Here is a 20224-nt window from a genome sequence, read left to right on the forward strand (position 1 = left end):
CTCCTGTTCAGTACTCCGGGAATTTACACAGATGTTTCCATTTAGAAAGGCAGGAACAGTGTGTAAAAGACAAGGAAGATGGCAGATCTGTGAACTGGAAGGAACGATGACCGTGTTCCTCCTGATTTTTTTTAAGCTGTGGTGCCCAATGCTTCGTCCAACTTCCATATCAATAAAATGGTGCAGTTCATCTGGAAAAAAAAAATCTGTCCTTCATGATGAGGTACAGTAGCACTGCCCTCGTTTGCTCACAATGACCGCTTTACTATCTCCCTAAATTGAAAGTGAAATACTATCAAGAATAAGTAAGTGTGTGTGTGTGTGTGTAAGAGAGAGAGAGAGACAGAGACAGCACTCACATGCAATTAAAGGAAAACGGGCTGGCAAGTAAAGGTTCAAAAGGTTGCACGCTTTCATTGACGAGACCTCAAACATCGGTTAGTGCAAAATTTGTTCTGCTTTATAAGGCATGTAGTGAGAATCGTTTAAAAACAAATTCAGAATCTCTCAGAAAGGTTTGTGAGCACCACAGATTTTGTGACATGGGAAAATGCTAAATCAATGATGAATATGTCTTAAATAATCAATGCCCATTTAACCTCCTTCACTGTCCTTTGACTGCACAGACTTATTTTATTGTGAGCTCAAAGAATAATTTGTGTCTCAGTTGGGTTATTAAAACAGGATGGAAGATTAATAGATATAGTCAAGTAGCAATGCAGCCAATTACAAGGTTCCATTCAGCTGTAGGGCAGATTCTTCTGATTATGTCCACTATATAAATAGGTTCTGCAAAATCATATATACACATCCTGTAAATATTTTATAACCCATGGCACTGCAAATACCACCTTGATGAAAATATATTTGAATGAAGAAACAAACCATCATAGAGAAGCTCTCAGCCTCTGTTGCTACAGGAATTCAGACAGTAATACTACTTGGCTTTTGGATTGAGTGGTCGAGTACTTTATTTTATTCTATTTGAAATAACAGTCCCTAAGAGCAGGTGTGATTATCCCTCTTTTGTCTTTACCTGTATGTACCCTAAACTGATGTTGATTGTGCACCACATAGTTCTAAACTGTTTTTTTCCCCAATTTTTTTTTAATTATTTTAGTGAAGGTAGAATTAAGTATGGGCCTGATCCAAGCCCAATAAAGTCATTTACTCCTCTGGGCTTTGGATTTGGCCCTATGCTTCCATTAATGGTGATATTAAACCAGGATGATCTTAATCAAGGTGCTCTCTACTTATTATTGCCAGTGTGCTTCAATATGTGCTTTGCACAGTTAGCTATAAATGAGTTGTTTTTTACCTTTTGACAAATACCAGCATTGTGTGTGCACATCAGCTCTATGGATTCTGTGTCTCTACTGTAGTTTCTTTTATCGAGGACCATATTGTTCCCTCCCAAAGACATAATCACTGGGCGTGGGATCGGTTTCCAAGCAAAACTCTGAAATTCACCTGAAGGAGTGTCCTGCGATTCTTGCCCTCTAGGAGGAAGAGTTTGCAGGTTCAGGGAGGCATGAGTTATACAGAGTGTTAGCTCTGAAGCCTATATATCCTGATGATGTGTGGGGAAAGAAAGATCCAGTTCCACAGAATGTCGACTCTTCCATGTAGTAGTAATGTGTTTAACGTTACAGCTAAATCAGGATTTGTGATTGAGAGAGAAGATTTAGAGCAAAACAAAAATTAATTATAGATAATGTTTTAGACAATTATAGAATAAGAAAAGTGTTTTCAGAATACATGTGCAGAAATGCATGCAAACTTTTGCACATGCCCAAGTTGTATATGTAAAATGTTTAATGCTTGAAGAATATAATTTCCAATATTTACACATCTCATCCATACATTTCACACAGATTATGATGGCCCATGTGACACAGACTTTCAATGGAAACATTACATGACACAGTTTGCTGAATTAAAATGTAAATAATACCACACCCAGGGGATCCCTATGACCCTTATGAACACCGGTGTTCTCTGCCAGTTACGATCGAAAGGTCCTTGGGTCACAGCTGTCATGCATACCACAGTTGCATGGAAAGTTACTGTATATCATGTGATGCATGTTGTGCATTGTTGCATTTGCATATGCTTTTTTTTTTAATTGGGCATATACATGTAGGGTGAGATTTTCAGAAACACTCAGTCTTGATCTGCCTCTTCCCACACTGATGTCAATGGGACTTTTATTACTGGCTTCACCAGAATTAGGGCTATGCTGAGCACTTGATAAAATCACCCTTCTGGATGCTATGTGTTGAAACAAATAGACCAGTCTCCACTTCTGGATGCTATACGTTTGTGACTCAGGTCTGCATTATGGGATTTGTTCTCATTTGCTATTTTAAAAGTATAAATATGCAGGTTTGGGAGGTTTCCCCTCACCCCCTTTATACAAGTCCCAATGAAATGAAAAAGCATTGTGGAAAGATCAGTTGACACAATTTTTTTGATATTTAAAGAAATTAAAGTAATGTTTAACTGAACTAAATTAACAGCAAGTATACGTAGAAGCTACTTTTTAAAATAAACGTACACAGTAAAACTGAACTTATTATGTATACTGGTGCCTCATCCTGCAACTGGTAGCAAGGAAAACGTCTATTAATCTGGAAGCTAATAAGTGGCTTTCATATAGAAACCAAAACCAAGATGGTAAATAGTTGTATTGTGGCTTACCTAAGGGCAATTTGGCATGTCTGTTTAATGGGTTTTCATTCTACTTGGACTGTTTTATACATCTGTAGCTCTCGAAGATTGCCCCCTGGAGGTTTAAGTGAAAATCTGGAGCTTTTAATGCATTTTAATCTTTTATTCAAAGCTTTTAATAATTTACATGGTGGCAAGATCATTGTGATGCCATGATTCTACTGGGAGTACTGGGAAGGTTGGGTTTTAAGTGCAAACCTACTGTACCTAACTTGACTTTTCTCACTGCAATATTGACCACTTTTCCTGAGTTAGTTTTGTTTATTTGTAAGACTGTACATCTCTTGCTGTCTCTCTTCTCTGGTATTTCCCCCTCTATGATTTGGGAAATATGTTGGTGGGATTTTGCTTAATAAACAAAGTGTATTAAAATGAATAACATCCTGATACTGCACTTACTGACGGTGTAAAATGGTGTTAGAGATGAGGGTATAGATAGGTATTCTTAAAACTGTGGGCCAGATCTTTAGCTGAACTTGAGCCATACAAATTTATACAAGCAGAGAATGTAGCGAAATAGATTTAACTGCATATTGCAGACTTGCTAAATTACAAAGGTGTAGGTTTGGTTTTTTTTGTTTTTAAATCTTTAATTATATGTATTTAGCACCATCATGTTACAAATTTGTGAGTGCTGTTTTTTTTCTCTTAAATTGTTAGAATGTAGCTTAATAACCGTAATTTTTAAAAAGCCTTATGATGTATTTCTCCAGCACTTGGCATCGTACAATCATTTTGGTCTCTCAAAACTTTCTCTAGATTGAGTTGCTGTTGGTTACTGATATTCCTTAATTTCAAAAGGAAACACTTTCCAGCTCAGTTCCTCATGGTTAACGCACTCAAACATTTGACTTAAATACCAGTATCTGATGTGGATTACATCAGACATTTTAAAACAGGAATAACTCTAACTTGAGAACCCCATTTGTTAAGAAGGACTGAACTAGGACTCCCTCATTATTTTAAATCTTTTCATGCTGCTGTTTCATATCTGGAGACGTGAGCCTTGGTCTGTCTCCATAGCTAGCCCACCCTTGCCATCCATAATTCAGCACTGTTTGCCATCCCCGCTGCCTGAGGGAAACCAGGTAATGAAAAAGAAAGGAGGTTGCAAGACTGGATCATAGTGAGTAGGAGTTCGTTAAGAGAAATCATGCCAAGATCTAATCAGAAGTACATTTTTAGACCTTGAAAGTAAAACCAATGGGGGGGGGGGAGTTAGATCCTTATTACTGTTGTAATTTTAGGGTAATTATTTAAAGTACGGCACTGTTCCTCAGTTCACATACCTTCAGTCTTCTCCCTTTTCTTCCGCCCTGCAGCTATACATACCTTCTCATTGTTTCCACCCAACCTGAAATACAGTGTGTAGTTTACACCCAGAAATTCATAGGTTGATATTTTATACTATGTACAGTACAAAATAAATCCCTTTAAAGCACTTGGCAGACTATCTCGATGTGCTGGGCAGTTTATTTCTCTGATTGACATCGCTATGGTATTTTCCTCGTGAGCCAAAAAGATATCTTAGCGTTGGGAAGGGTACAGAGAAGGGCAACAAAAACAATTAGGGGTATCGATCGGCTTCCATAGGAGGAGAGATTAAGAAGACTGGGACTTTTCAGCATGGTGTGGCTTGCAGGCTGAAAGGCTGTTTGTGAACGGCCGATGTGGGAGCTACTTGAGCAAGTCATTTTAAGGCACCCCTGGTTGTAGGGCAGGGGTGACACAGCCCCCCATTAGTCTGAATTGTGCCCCGATATGTCACAGTGCACCTCTGTCTGTACCTTTCCATATAACATGTGTGGATGCATGATGGTTTCTACTGTAGAATTGCTTTTCACATTGTGGGTTATTTTCTGCTGTTGAATGTTTTTTTCTTTTAATTACAACATGGAATATTTTATAATGTATCATGGTATGTTTGCTCCTAAGAGAAGATTTTTATCTGTGTGTGTGTGTGTGTGTGTGTGTATTTTCCTCTGAATGGAAGAGAGGGCGGAAGGATATGCATGTGCACACACACATACTGACCCTGTTGGAGATAAAACTAGTACTTTAAGCACTAAAAGCACAGCTTTCTACCACCTTTAAACTAAAGGAGTAACTGCATTAGTGGTCTCATTAGTAAGCCTTCGTTGTGCACTGTCCACTGGAGGAGACATAATTCACATATCCGGAGTGTTACTCTTGTCAAAGGAAGCCCGTCCCAAATATTTGATGTACATAAGAGTTCAACTCTACATACGAGTTACCACTTGGCAATGACCTCCAAAAAGGGTTGGCAGGAGGGACTGAACCTGGAACTTTCATACCAAAACCACATGCCTCCCCAAAATTCAATCCATGCTGATGATCCACATGCATTGGGCTATTAGAGTGTTGTATACCCATTTAAAGAAGACAAAATCACATGTAAGGAGGCTACTTTTACCTTTTCCAGTGGTGCTGAACCTTAGCAGCAATATTCTGTTTCCATTTGTTTTTCACAAGCTGGCTTCTGACTAGCTCTGTAAATAAAGGCACAGTTAAAACACTTTTAGTAATGTATTTCTTGATGATGACTGATAACCCTGTTGTTTACAGATCAATAAAAGGAACAGATGTATGATACAGCTGTACTGTTTTCTCCATGTTTAAAGGGATTTTTTTCCCTATTGAGCGCCATCATAACTAAGTAACTTATAATAAAAATTGAGCCTAAAATTTCCTTTGTGGTTCTCAAAACTTGCTATGGGCTTGCTGTTCCTTGCATTTTACTCATTTCCATCTTTGCCCTTGCAGATTTCACAGAAATCACACTTCTAATGTACTAAAGCATAGTAGTATCTAGGGTACCCCACAATGTTAAGACTCTTCACCACTCCTAACTTCTGCAACTTTTACTTGGAGGCTTTCTAAAAAGTTAAATAATTTCTTCTTCTTCATCCTGCAGAACTTGTTATTGCAGGCAATACTCATCCTGAGCTGGCCATCTCTGTCTGCTCCTTGCAGCTCTCCGTGATTTGAGGGTCACTCTTTCGCTTGCGCTGACTACCTGTTTGGAAATCTTCATCTTCTGAGTAACGTCCTTTCTTTAATTCCTTATTCTTATTTTTTATTTGAGGCTTATTATTTTAGGATGCTTTATATGAAGGCTGATATTTAATTATATTTTCAATGTATTGTAATTGCATTTTTTTATATATCTCATAGACAGTGCCAACTAGCTTAGAAAATTTTTAACTCGGCGTAATTTAGTACTAATGAAGTGGACAAGGGCCTCTGGATTTTAAACGTTTTTAGAGTCCCCACTCTGTCACTCAAACACATTTTAAAGAAAGAAAGAAGCAGGACATGTGAATTCAGGATTCTACTTTTTTTGTACTGCTCATACTAAGCCATCCATATGCCAATGGGGCACAGCTTATCAGCCCTTTTCCCGGCATTGTGCAGAACACATAATTAGTGATAAACTTAAAAAAAAAAAACGAAGTGGGGAAAACCACAAGACAAAGCCACTTAGGGGTATTGTTCCATTAAATATATTACCATTTGCCAAATGTAAAAGGTTAAAACAAGTTGCTAAAGAGGTTTATTTCAGGTTGCTATCAGGGCATTACAAGCAAACGCACACCTATTTTAAGAAAAGTTATTTGATAACTTCTCTTTAAGGGAAATGCTCAGTTGTAGTCTCGTTATGTAGTTTGTGTTTTACATTCAGATCCTGATGCTGAGTATTCTTTAGTAAAGAGCCAATGGGAGCTAGGGGAACTCTGCAGCTCAGAAGACTGGCTAATACCTTGCAGAAATGAATCACAGATTTCCACTGCTTTTCAAAGTAATATGGGATTTTGTTTCCTTTGGTATTAATAGAAGCTAAAAATGAGTATTTTAAAAAATATTAGAGAACTACCTACTGCCCCATCGAGTCTAATCAGCATCTGAAAATATTTTCATGTAGTGGGCAGGTTACATGTAGAAATCCCCTACAGTGTGAAACTCAAAGAAATCTCAGAAATTAGAGATGGGCAAACAGGATTTATCCAGTTCATTCTTCTGACCTCTTTCCAACATAAATCTAACACCTTGGCCTTCCTGATTATGCTCTACTTAATTGTAGTGTCTCTTAAAATTATCAGCATGAGCAGGAATACTTTAGAGAGTTATATATAATGATTTCATTTATCATTAGCTTGAAAGCTTGGTTATTTGTATCCTGGTAAGTATCTGCATGGGCTGTTTAGAGTCCATGGAGCTGTAATGCACATTTCTGGTTTATTGATTTGTTACCATCAATGCATGAATCTTTTTAATTTTTAAGATTTCATTTCTTTTCTTTCCTTTTTTTTTTAAAGGCCCTGTGGAATTCTCCATGTACTGACGGCTCAGTTTACAAACCAATCAGCATCTCATTGGTTCCAACATTATTAAATTAAAAAACAGCATCTGGACACTCTGCGCTTACGGATTTAATTAAATATTGATGAATATTAAATGAGCCTCGATTTACCAGTACTTCCCATGTTTACTTAACTTGCAAAATACTACTATTTGATAAGCTTTGCATTATCAAAAATGAGAGTTTTTGACTAGATCTGCATTATTAAATTTATCAATAAATTATCAAGTTATTCATTATCTAAAATAAAACAATTGTGTACAGCTATGTTATTAAAAATAACTAAGAAATAATAGTCTATTGACCCTTGAATCTCTGAAATGAAAGAACATATTTTAAAAGTCCACAGTCTTATGAAAATGAACCATTAAGTTGGAAAACTTTTATTCTCTGTCTTGTAGCAGTAATAGATGTCCATCAGTAGTGAACGCAACAGCAACTCCTTTAAATGCATGATGTATTGGGTACATATTCATTTTCTTGTATAAATAATGGTTTGTAATCTGTAGGCGAAATTCTGCCCACATTTATTCGTGTGCAGTGGATTTCCATGAGCGTAAGGGAGGTCAGAATTAATCCACTTGTTTTTTTAAGGAAGCATTAGGCCATATCCTTTAGGGTACAGAGTACTCTTCACTTGTGTTGAAGTCATTGGAACCATTGTTTTGTTGTCCTTCAATTCTACAGTTTTTCCTAAGAGTTTCAGTTTACATGAGGCATCTTTTACAGTGCAGCTGAAGCAGATGAATGAACTATAAACTGTATTCACCGGCTGTGGTTAAGAGATTATACAAAAGTGTATTTGTCTATGTAGACCGCAGGTGACTTCTTGGACCCATCCTTAAAAAAATCTGTACTCACTAGGTAAAGTTCAAATTAACCGTTTTGAGGTTTTTTTAACCAAAGAAATCAACATAAGGTAACACGGTTAAACTCAAACCTTTTCCCCAGGCTTGGCTGCTCCTAAACTTCCTGACCTAGGGCTATCTGGCTTTACCATAACCTGGATCGTCTTTTATCCCCACAGAGAGCCATTTCTACTTCCCTAATAACCAGGTTGGCTAGCGGAAAAACTCTTAATCCTTTCCCAATCATCACCTGCTACCTGGATGACTATTCATATTTGTGTTGTCATAGTGCCTAGGGACCGTAGTCATAGACTAAGACCCCATTGTACTAGGCGCTGATGTGGAGTTACAGACAAATTGTCATCTTGTTACAGTATCATTATAATGCCCATAATGTATATGAGGAAAATGTTTATTGAACATCAGCTGTTGTTTAGCCTCTGGGATCTTGAATTTGAAAAATATGGCATTTTAAACTTGAATTTAAAAAAATCACCTTTTGGGTTTAAAGGTGCCTGAAATGAGTTTTAAAAAAAACATTTTCCAAAATAATATGAGACTGTTCTATATATTCGATTATGTTAACTGACTTGTATATATGATCACTGTAATACAGGTGGCAATATTTATCAATTCTTATCTTTTATGTTGGTTAGCTGCTTTTCTGATCCCCAGACTCTCAGGATCATCTTTTAGGCCAGGGTTTTGCTCCAGGATCTACTAACACAGACCCCCCGGTACCCAAGTGGAGACCAGTGGGATTATACATTCTTTATATGGAGTGAGTTATTTCTCTCTCGCTCGCTCTCTCATATACTTGTGTGCACACCCATCAGATTAATTCAATTTAGAAGGTTTGTCTGTTATCACAATACTTGTCCATATGCTGCATAGCATGGGAGAAGCACAGCACTTCACTTGAATCAAGATATAAATGGGGAAATCCTTGCCCCATTGAAGTTAGTGGAAAAAACTCTGATTTCACTGAGGCCAAGATTTCATACCAAAATATTAATGTTTTAACTTATGAGTAAGTATCATTTATATTCTTTTTACTGTTAATTATTTGTCCCAGAACTAAACTAAACTATCGTTGTGGAGCATCTGAAGATAAATAGGACTAATACATAAATGTTAAACGACCTTATTTTGCTTCAAGAACCGAATGAGCCACAAATACATGATAAATCAAGACAATTGAATTGATCACCTAGAGATTATTGACACTTCTCTTTATCTTCCTCTTCTCTTTTGCTGTTGTCACTTGTTTTCTCGAGTTCATTCTTATTTCCTTTTCTAGTCTCACTCCCCTTTGTAGTCGTCATGGGAATACAATTATTGCAGCTCCATTCCCTTTTATTCTTTGCTATGCTTTTTTCATACTTACCATGTTTCTCATGCCACAAACACTAGCCCGTGCAGAAGAAGAATACCTAGAAGAAGAAAAGAGTGGTGATCATCGCAGTGATTTGGCAGTTGGGTTTGTGTTCTGCCTTAAAGCAGTAAGGAGAACTTCTGAGTGGAGACAGATGTGAATCAGCAAGTACAATAAATCAGTGAAGATGATTTTGGAAAGTAACCCATTTTCAATTTAGGGTTCCAATAATAAAATAAAGTGGTGTTTCCTAGAGTATATAGTCTCATTTTATCTGTGTGCTATCTACAGTCCTGATATGCAGCAGCTTTTGCAAGGTATAACTTCCAATAAAAGATTTTATTTAAGGACAGCAAATCCCTTTTACATGTTGAACTATCATTTCCAAAACTATTATGGTGGAGGGCATGATCTTTGTGAATGTCATTACAATGTAAAGTTGGACATGACATTTGAGCCTTGATGGGGTAATAAGCGCAAGTAACGTATTTTCAACCCTATCCAGAAGTTGCCCAACTCCTCCAATACATTTAAACTTTTATCCTTTAGTTTTTACTTTCAGTTTTTCCCTAATTTCATATCAGAGTATAAACCAATGAGAAACTATTCATGTTCATATTTCTCCCAGATGTCTTCTGTTACTCTTAAGCTCAAGACAAAGCCGTTCTGCAAAAATCATGGTTGACATGAGTGGTATTCCAGCCAGCTTCTAGGGTACACCATCAGATACCTTCAACTAAGTCAGAGTAACAACAATAATAAATTAAACAGATAGAAACTTCTCAAAAACTCTCTTGAATCTTAGTAAGCACAAAAGGCTCTTGATCTATAAAATTGCTTTTAACATAAGAACAGATTAATTTGTGCCTTTCTTCAGGCTTGCTTTGATGCGGTAACTGTCAATACAAAAGTAAAATTCTGATGTCATTCCATATTAGATTCTCCTCTACTTATTACAGAGAATTAAGCAAGAAAGCATATTGATGTAACAGGACATTTGCATTATTATGGAAACATAAAGCAATACAAAAACTCATAATTGCTGTAAAAATTAGCTCTTCTGAGTGTATATGAGCATTTTCCCCAGTACTGAGAACAATTACCTTTAAAAAACACACACAAATGTGGCATGATAACCTTAACTTATTTTCCTATAATGAGCAAAATTGCAGCATTCTGTCCACTGATGATGAACAATATTGCCGGTAGAAATAATTTGTATTTGCATTCAGCTAACACATTAAACAAGCTGTCTGGGTATTTTTTATTTGCATCATATTTTCACATTTTGTCTTTTCTTCTGTGATATATTGTCCTCCTCCCATCTTCTATCTCTATGTACATGCCACCATTTACCAGCTCACAAAGAGAAGCAAATGAAAAGGGGGTCCCTGAGTAGTCATAGAACTGTAAACTGCTCCAAGTGCAAAAATTGGAGCACTGGGAAAACAGAGGAAGGAACAAGAGCTGGGAAAACCAGCTGGGAAAACCAGGAAGGAACAAGTACCCTGGGTCATGCTCTTGTCTTGATCTCTGTGTAGACAAACAAATCCCTTTGAGGCTTGTGAGAGGAATGCTCCTGGGCCAGTTTTCTTATGAGTAGGACTGCAGGTTTGTTATGGTGGGGAAAAAAGTCACAGATAGATAAATGGGGAAAATCTATTTTTCTGTGACTCAACCTGCAGTTGCAGCTCCCAGGGTTCATATTTGTTGGGTCTGGGCCGCCCCACTCTGGGTCGCAATGCAGCTCAAGTTTGACCTGCCCAACCCTCCATCATGACTGAGCAGAGGACCAAACTTGCATAGTATTGCAATCCTGCACTACGGATCGCAGTGCCCAGAGCCGGGCTGTAGGCCCAGTCCTAAGGGACAGCGAAGTCACAGGAGCAACTTCTGCAGGCATGACACAAGAGGTGCCCTTGCAGGATGACAGCAAGATGGGCTCACTCCCCAGCTCCCTGAATCTCTCCTCTGCACCAGGCCAGGATTAGGGTTGCAGTGCTGAGGGCAGAGGCTGCTGCTATGTATGGTTGCTGTCCACCTGGTGAGATGAGAGCATTTTTTGTTTTAAAAGATGAGGGAGCAATTGCGGTCAATTTAGTAACCCATGATTTTATTACATTTACTGTGGCTCCTCTGATTTTTGATAAAAGAAAAATTACTGTGACAAATCTACTTATAAAAACACCTGTAGTGTGACAAAGGGGAAATTGTCATAAGTGGCCTTGAAGAAGTGGTATGGGTTTATGTAGCAAGCTATCATGCTGTTTCTGGATATTTTCTATAAGAGCAGGGATCTTCCCGCCCCCCCAAGTTCTTCTCCAAAGTTTGCCTTCCCCACAGTGCAATGTAGTCTGCTGTTTGTGAGACAGTTTCCGCTTCCACTGCAGAGGTGGCTGCATTCATTTGACTGTATGTATAGTTCGTATAAATTCCTTCAGGATTAATTTAATGTAACTGTAAATCTATGCTTTTCTACGACTGGAATTCTTAAGAGCTAAAGCGGGGTGTTTGTGTTAGACAAGCAACTCCAAATTACGTAGAGTGTCAGAGACCCCATTTTTAATTTAAGGATGACAAGTAACTATCAGCCATTGACCTTGTGATAAATAGCATCTTAAGTACCCTAGCTTCTGCTCAAAGAGGTGATTATTCCACACCCACATTCGCTGTTACTCCTGCCATCGTCATCAACTATCACCATCCAGGTGTTCCAAAAGTTTTAGATATGCTCTTCTGTGCCATAGAAATCTGTGACTGTTTTCTTAGTCCGGTGATTTACATGGGCAGAACAGCAATAACTTAAGTTATACATTTTCCTTTTCCTTCCTATGTTACATTTTAGGAGCATAATATTAAACAACTGCAGTAAAATTTAGTTGTATTTTTCTGTTAGACGACTTGACATTTATAAGAAAACCGACATTTCCATTCTTTAGCAGACATCTTGCACATTTTATATGATCCGCAAAGAAACACTTGGGAAAGAACTTGATTGTGTGATGCTTTCATGCCAAACAGTCAACTGATAAATAAAATAACACAGATTTCAAGGAATGTATCCTCTGACATTATCTAAGTGGTTAATGTGTATAATTATGTGAAATTAGATTGGAACTTTAATCATAAATGTAATAGTGCTTATGTTCTCAGTTAGCAGTAGTGATTTAGATAGGCTGTACTGTAGAAAAAGAGAAATCTCAGCCAATTTGGTCAAAGTATAGGTCTTGCAAAAGAAGAGTTGTGTAAAGAGAAGTTTAGTAAATCTTTCATGAGTGTTGTCATCTTGTTTTTGTTAATCCACTGGATCTCTCTCTCCCTTCTCCCTACTCACTTAAAGCAAAATTCTCATCATCACCATTCCACAACACATCCATTAACTTCAGTGGGAACTTTCCAAGACTACGGCAAGCAGGATTTACCCCTAAATCATAAATGCTGTAGGCTCCAGTACCAAAGGTTAGAATGGGCCAGATAAAACATGAGCTGCTACTGTATCTAGAATCACACACAGTAATATATAGCCAGCACCTTAAGTACATTTCATATTAACATACAAGTTTCATGATAACTTCCATTGTTGTATGCACTTTTGTTATAGCTGTGTTGGTCCCAGGATATTTGGAAGACAAGATGAGGGCTGTGGAGGAGGAATACTTGAGAGTCCCACTTCATTCTTGCTTTCTTTGTTTTCAAATGCTGCTTTATTTTTTTCTCTTTCCTCAGAGGGGAGATGGTAAGAATGCAAAGATTATTACTGTTCTCTTTCCACCATTTCTTCTTGCTGCTGCTTTGAGTAATTTTTCTTTCAGGGTGGTGGAGTGGAAGGAATGAATGGAATGGGGCCTCAGTGGATTCATGTCAGATATTTTTGGTGTTTGCTTAGTTCTATTGTGCAAACATCTTTGTGCAACCTTGCCAATATATCTTAGTCCACGTTTGAGATACATGTATTCTTCCAGTCCTGGGTATCCTTTCCCTGATGACTGCTGCTGTAGCAAATTTTGAGGTGGTTCTGTGATTACAGATGAATCCCTGAGGAGAAATTATACTAAGACTTTCAAAATTACCTTTCCTTTTATACCTAGGGTCTAATCCTGGTATACAGGATGGAGTAAAAATGCTGGTATAATATTTGTGCTGTCTGGCACCCTATAGTGATTTCATCTCAAAAGATTCAGAGTAACAGCCGCGTTAGTCTGTATTCGCAAAAAGAAAAGGAGGACTTGTGGGACCTTAGAGACTAACCAATTTATTTGAGCATGAGCTTTCGTGAGCTACAGCTCACTTCATCGGATGCATACTGTGGAAATTGCAGAAGACATTATATACACAGACACCATGAAACAATACCTCCTCCCACCCCACTCTCCTGCTGGTAATAGCTTATCTAAAGTGATCATCAAGTTGGGCCATTTCCAGCACAAATCCAGGTTTTCTCACCCTCCGCCCCCCCACAGACAAACTCACTCTCTTGCTGGTAATAGCCCATCCAAAGTGACCACTGTCTTCACAATGTGTATGATAATCAAGGTGGGCCATTTCCTGCAGAAATCCAGGTTCTCTCACCCCCTCACCCCCCTCCAAAAACCACACACACAAACTCACTCTCCTGCTGGTAATAGCCTATCCAAAGTGACCACTCTCCTTACAACCTGCATGAAAATCAAAGTGGGCCATTTCCAGCACAAATCCAGGTTTTCTCACTCCCCCACCCCCATACACACACAAACTCACTCTCCTGCTGGTAATAGCTCATCCGAAGTGACCACTCTCCCTACAATGTGCATGATAATCAAGGTGGGCCATTTCCAGCACAAATCCAGGTTTTCTCACCCCCCCCCCCACCACACACACACAAACTCACTCTCCTGCTGGCAATAGCTCATCCAAACTGGCCACTCTCCCCACACTGTGCATGACAATCAAGGTGGGCCACTTCCAGCATAAATCCAAGTTTAACCAGAACGTCGGGGGGGGGGGGGGAGGGAGGAAAAAACAAGGGGAAATAGGCTACCTTGCATAATGACTTAGCCACTCCCAGTCTCTATTTAAGCCTAAATTAATAGTATCCAATTTGCAAATGAATTCCAATTCAGCAGTTTCTTGCTGGACTCTGGATTTGAAGTTTTTTTGTTGTAAGATAGCGACCTTCATGTCTCTGATTGCGTGACCAGAGAGATTGAAGTGTTCTCCAACTGGTTTATGAATGTTATAATTCTTGACATCTGATTTGTGTCCATTGATTCTTTTACGTAGAGACTGTCCAGTTTGACCAATGTACATGGTAGAGGGGCATTGCTGGCACATGATGGCATATATCACATTGGTGGATGTGCAGGTGAACGAGCCTCTGATAGTGTGGCTGATGTTATTAGGCCCTGTGATGGTGTCCCCTGAATAGATATGTGGGCACAGTTGGCAACGGGCTTTGTTGCAAGGATAGGTTCCTGGGTTAGTGGTTCTGTTGTGTGGTATGTGGTTGTTGGTGAGTATTTGCTTCAGGTTGGGGGGTTGTCTGTAGGCAAGGACTGGCCTGTCTCCCAAGATTTGTGAGAGTGTTGGGTCATCCTTCAGGATAGGTTGTAGATCCTTAATAATGCGTTGGAGGGGTTTTAGTTGGGGGCTGAAGGTGACGGCTAGTGGCTTTCTGTTATTTTCTTTGTTAGGCCTGTCCTGTAGTAGGTGACTTCTGGGAACTCTTCTGGCTCTATCGATCTGTTTCTTCATTTCCGCAGGTGGGTATTGTAGTTGTAAGAATGCTTGATAGAGATCTTGTAGGTGTTTGTCTCTGTCTGAGGGATTGGAGCAAATGCGGTTGTATCGCAGAGCTTGGCTGTAGACGATGGATCGTGTGGTGTGGTCAGGGTGAAAGCTGGAGGCATGTAGGTAGGAATAGCGGTCAGTAGGTTTCCGGTATAGGGTGGTGTTTATGTGACCATTGTTTATTAGCACTGTAGTGTCCAGGAAGTGGATCTCTTGTGTGGACTGGACCAGGCTGAGGTTGATGGTGGGATGGAAATTGTTGAAATAAGATGTCAAGAATTATAACATTCATAAACCAGTTGGAGAACACTTCAATCTCTCTGGTCACTCAATCAGAGACATGAAGGTCGCTATCTTACAACAAAAAAACTTCAAATCCAGAGTCCAGCAAGAAACTGCTGAATTGGAATTCATTTGCAAATTGGATACTATTAATTTAGGCTTAAATAGAGACTGGGAGTGGCTAAGTCATTATGCAAGGTAGCCTATTTCCCCTTGTTTTTTCCTCCCCCCCCCCCCCCCCCCCCCCCAGACGTTCTGGTTAAACTTGGATTTATGCTGGAAGTGGCCCACCTTGATTGTCATGCACAGTGTGGGGAGAGTGGCCAGTTTGGATGAGCTATTGCCAGCAGGAGAGTGAGTTTGTGTGTGTGTGGTGGGGGGGGGGGGGGGTGAGAAAACCTGGATTTGTGCTGGAAATGGCCCACCTTGATTATCATGCACATTGTAGGGAGAGTGGTCACTTCGGATGAGCTATTACCAGCAGGAGAGTGAGTTTGTGTGTGTATGGGGGTGGGGGAGTGAGAAAACCTGGATTTGTGCTGGAAATGGCCCACTTTGATTTTCATGCAGGTTGTAAGGAGAGTGGTCACTTTGGATAGGCTATTACCAGCAGGAGAGTGAGTTTGTGTGTGTGGTTTTTGGAGGGGGGTGAGGGGGTGAGAGAACTTGGATTTCTGCAGGAAATGGCCCACCTTGATTATCATACACATTGTGAAGACAGTGGTCACTTTGGATGGGCTATTACCAGCAAGAGAGTGAGTTTGTCTGTGGAGGGGCGGAGGGTGAGAAAACCTGGATTTGTGCTGGAAATGGCCCAACTTGATGATCACTTTAGATAAGCTATTACCAGCAGGAGAGTGGGGTGGGAGGAGGTATTGTTTCATGGTGTCTGTGTATATAATGTCTTCTGCAATTTCCACAGTATGCATCCGATGAAGTGAGCTGTAGCTCACGAAAGCTCATGCTCAAATAAATTGGTTAGTCTCTAAGGTGCCACAAGTCCTCCACATCTGAAAGGAGTGTTTCTACTTTACTTTTATAAAATCCTACAGCTTATTCCTTATATTAGACCCAAGAAATAATCACTCAGTATTTTGGAAAACAGTGGGGAGAGGCATAGTAGCTTAGCCAAGGTCATGAACAGGATGCTGTTGTGTAGTGTGAATTTCAGGTCTGGCTTCCTAAAAAGAGGCATTCGCTTCCTGACTCTGGTTTTTCCCTTTCCTCTGGCAGTATTTTCCAAGTGTCACTTGCAATGTTAGAATTCTTCAGCAGACGCTTGAAGCTATGTTTACTAGTACAAGAAAGTTGGCATCCATGCTGTCATGAATCTTCAGTTTGTTGATGGTTAAACAATTTATTCATAGAATGCGCAGGGAGCATTTGAATAACACTGTGGAATTTGAATGCAATGTAGAATATATGAATAGCCATATGATTTTTTTTTAGAATTCCTAACTAATATAATACCAGAAGACCCAGTGCATAACATGAGCCAAATTCATAACTGGTGTTTGCAAATACATTGGGAGAGTTCCACTGACTGAAACTTGTTACAGCTGTTTACCACAGTGGTGAATTTTAGCCCAATGTTTTTTAAAATACATCCATTCCTCCATGAGCCCGAGAATTCTGGATAGCATCCACTTTTCACTCTGAATTTATTTTAAGTGTGATTCCATGGTAGTCATTGTCATTCTAAAAATGAATCGATCATTTTGGTGAATATTGTCTGTCTTACAGACAAATTATATAGCTATTACACACACAGGTGGTTTGTGTTATAGTACTAAGAGAAAGTGCTTGGGTAGGTGAATGTGGGAGCCTTTTTTACCTCCCATAAGTAGAAGGGAGAAGAGCACTTAACTGGTTTTCTTCACTCTTTAATGCTGTTATTTCTCTGTCTTTTCCGCCAGTCTCGCATCTCTTGTTGCCAATTTTGCAACTACATCTTGCTGTTGGGAATCTTTTGATGCTTTCTTAGTGGTATGGTTTATGTTCTTACTCATTATTTCCCCCTGATATTCCTTTTCTGTTCTCCTTTTATCTTGCGGTATTCTTTTTATTCTTTCTCCCCCACAACACAGTCCCATTTGGCTCATAATTTACTTCTCTTTCCTATAACACCATTTTTATCACTCTGAAAGCATGTTTTTCAATTTTTTTTTTTTTAAAAACACCAAGAACTAGAAAATCATGGGTTTTTTTCTTTAAATTACTATTTGTCTAGATCTTGTTTCTTGTTTGGGTTGATGGGGGAGGGAGGAGATTAAAGATATTTGAAATAAATTATCCTTACAGAATGGTCCAAAAGAATTGAAAAGAATCATAGAAATGTAGAACTGGAAGGGACCTTGATAGGTCATCTAGTCCAGTTCCCTGCACTGAGGCAGAACGAAGTATTATCTAGACACCCTGATTGTTTGTTTGTGTTTCTCTAACCAGTTCTTAAAAAAACTCCAGTGATTGAGACTCCACAACGTCCCTAGAAAATTTGTTCCAGTTCTTAATTGCCCTTACAGTTACGAAGCTTTTCCTAACAGCTAATGTCAGTCTCCTTACTGCAGTGTAAGCCCATTACTTCTTGTCCTTTACTCAGTGATTAAGGAGAACAATTTATCCTCCTCCTCTTTATAACAAACTTTTATGTACTAGAAAACTATTATGTCCTCCCTTAGTCTTTTCTTCTCCAAGCTAAACAAACTTTCCTCACAGGTCACGTTTTGTAGACCTTTTATCATGTTTGTTGCTCTTCTCTGGACTCTCTCCTGTTTGTCCACATCTTTCCTGAAATGCAGTGTCCAGAAGTAGACACAGTATTCCAGTTGAGGCTTATTAGTGCTTAGCAGAGAGGAAGAATGACTTCTTGTCTCTTGCTTACAACACTCCAGGTAATATATCCTAGAATGATGCTTGCAAGTTTTTTTGTTGTTTTTCTTTCCCAGTACTCTTTCCTAGGTAGTCATTTCCCTTTTTTTTTTTCAATTTGTGCAATTGATTGTTCCTTTCTAAGTGTGGTACTTTGCATTTCTTCAGTTTGTCAAGATAATTTTGAATTCTAATCCTGTCATCCAAAGCCCTTGCAACCCCTCCTAGCTTGGTATTGTCCACACACTCTGAGTGTACTTTCTATGACTTGACCCAAATATGCCCTTTCAGTTCAATTATGAACCATTGCTAACTACTCTCAGAGTACAGTTTTCCAGCCAGTTTTGCATCCACATTATGGTAGGTTAATCTAGACTATATGTCTCTCGTTTGTTAATGAGAAGTTCATGTGAAAGAGTATTATTTATTTGGCATATGCAGTCCAGTCAAGCAAAGCCACAGTGTTCTTATCAACAATGTTCAAGGCACGAAGACCCCCAGGAAGTCAAGTCATTTTGTAGTCCTCAACAATGTGTGTCATGGTCTCTAAAACGCCATTGAAATTCCACTGCAGCATTAATTCTGTGTCCAGTATGAAAACGGTTCAGAAGGCTCCATTGCCTTCGCAGTAAATCAAACCTGGGTTGACGTTGAGTGGGGTCCAAGACAAGATCATTAGTCGCCATCTTCTCTGCTGACCATGAAGCTCGCCCTGCATCTTCTACTGTAAATCTCTCACCCAGTAAACTTATCCACAATGGGAGATGTGAGGGCAGATGACCATGCTGTGGATTAAACAAGTCTTTAATTATCAATAAATGTGGCATATCACACACTTTCTTCACAAGCTTTGCTGTGCTTTCCTTTCTGTGAACACTGGGTGGAGCAATATTTCAGAGACAGTATCAAAACCCTTATTAAGGTGAAGATATGACCTCATCTGCTTCATCCCCATCCACAGGCTTGTTAACCTGTTAAAGGAGGATATTATGTTGTTTTTTTACATGTTTTGTTATTGATAAATCCATGTTGACTGTTACTTATTACCTTGTTTTCTTCTGTATGCTTACAAATTGATTATTTTATTTGCTCCGTTATCTTTCTGGCTACCAAAGTTAAGCTGATGGGTCTCTGCTGACTTGAAGATATCTACATTCTCTAAGTAATTCTTAACTTTTTTTTTCCATATTTTAGCGTCAGATCCCCATTTACACTGATATTCACTATGTTAGTTGTCCAATCACTGCAAACTGTTTTGGTGAAAACTGAAACAAAAAAGGGTATTTAACACTTTGGCTATTGCTGCATTTTCTGTTGTTGTCTTTCCCTCTTTATTTAGTAAAGGGTCTACTCTATCCCTGGTCTTCCTCTTGCTTCTCATGTAGTTGTAAAATTGCTTTAATGTTACTCTTTATATCCTTAGCTAATTTAAACTCATTTTGTGCCTTGGCCTTTCTACTTTTGCCCCTACATACTTGTGTTGTTTTGGTTTTTTTTTTCCTTTTGTGGTGGTTGTTTAACATTCTTCCTTTGTAATGTGATCTAGTTTCCACTTCTTCTATTACTCTTTTGTATTTCAGGTCATTGAAGATCTCCTGGTTAAGTCAGGTGGCCCCTTATCTTTCCTATGGATTCATGTAGTTTGCTCTTGTGCCTTCAATAATGTCTCATTAAAATACTGCCAAGTTGCCTGAACTTTTTTTCCCTTAGACTTGCTTCTCATGGGATCTCACCTACCAATTCTCTTAATTTGCTAAACTCAGACTTCAAGTCCATTTTCTTTATTCCACTGTTTCCCTCTTACTAATCCTTAGAATCATGAACTCTTACTGTTTCATGGTCACTTTCAGTGAACTTTCTGTTACAGTGAAAATACTAAAATATTGCACTAAAACCTACAGAAAGGATATCATTCTTTGTTGAATTCTGTAGATTTTAGTGTAATAGCTAGAAAATCTTATTAAGTTTATATAG

The 20224-nt window shown here is 38.8% G+C and overlaps 1 protein-coding gene across 12 annotated transcripts in view; it reads left to right on the forward strand.

The window, feature by feature from the left end:
• CCSER1 (coiled-coil serine rich protein 1) overlaps positions 1 to 20224 on the forward strand; it is a 1152782-nt gene that overhangs the window by 765238 nt on the left and 367320 nt on the right. Inside the window, exons 10-11 of one of the 12 annotated variants that reach the window (XR_006290310.1) lie at positions 5666 to 5792; positions 7068 to 9719. The exons of 9 other annotated variants lie outside the window; for them this stretch is intronic. Coding sequence is in view for 2 of the 3 variants with exons in the window: in XM_043545154.1 (XP_043401089.1) it covers positions 50 to 223; positions 7068 to 7148 (255 nt within the window). In the remaining variant the exon portion in view is untranslated. Of the gene's footprint in view, positions 1 to 49; positions 224 to 5665; positions 5793 to 7067; positions 9720 to 20224 lie in introns of those variants that run through there. 2 more of the 12 variants (XM_043545154.1, XM_037896870.2) reach the window with 2 other exon arrangements.

This window comes from Chelonia mydas, chromosome 4 (assembly GCF_015237465.2).
Source record: "Chelonia mydas isolate rCheMyd1 chromosome 4, rCheMyd1.pri.v2, whole genome shotgun sequence".
Lineage (NCBI taxonomy): Eukaryota > Metazoa > Chordata > Testudines > Cheloniidae > Chelonia > Chelonia mydas.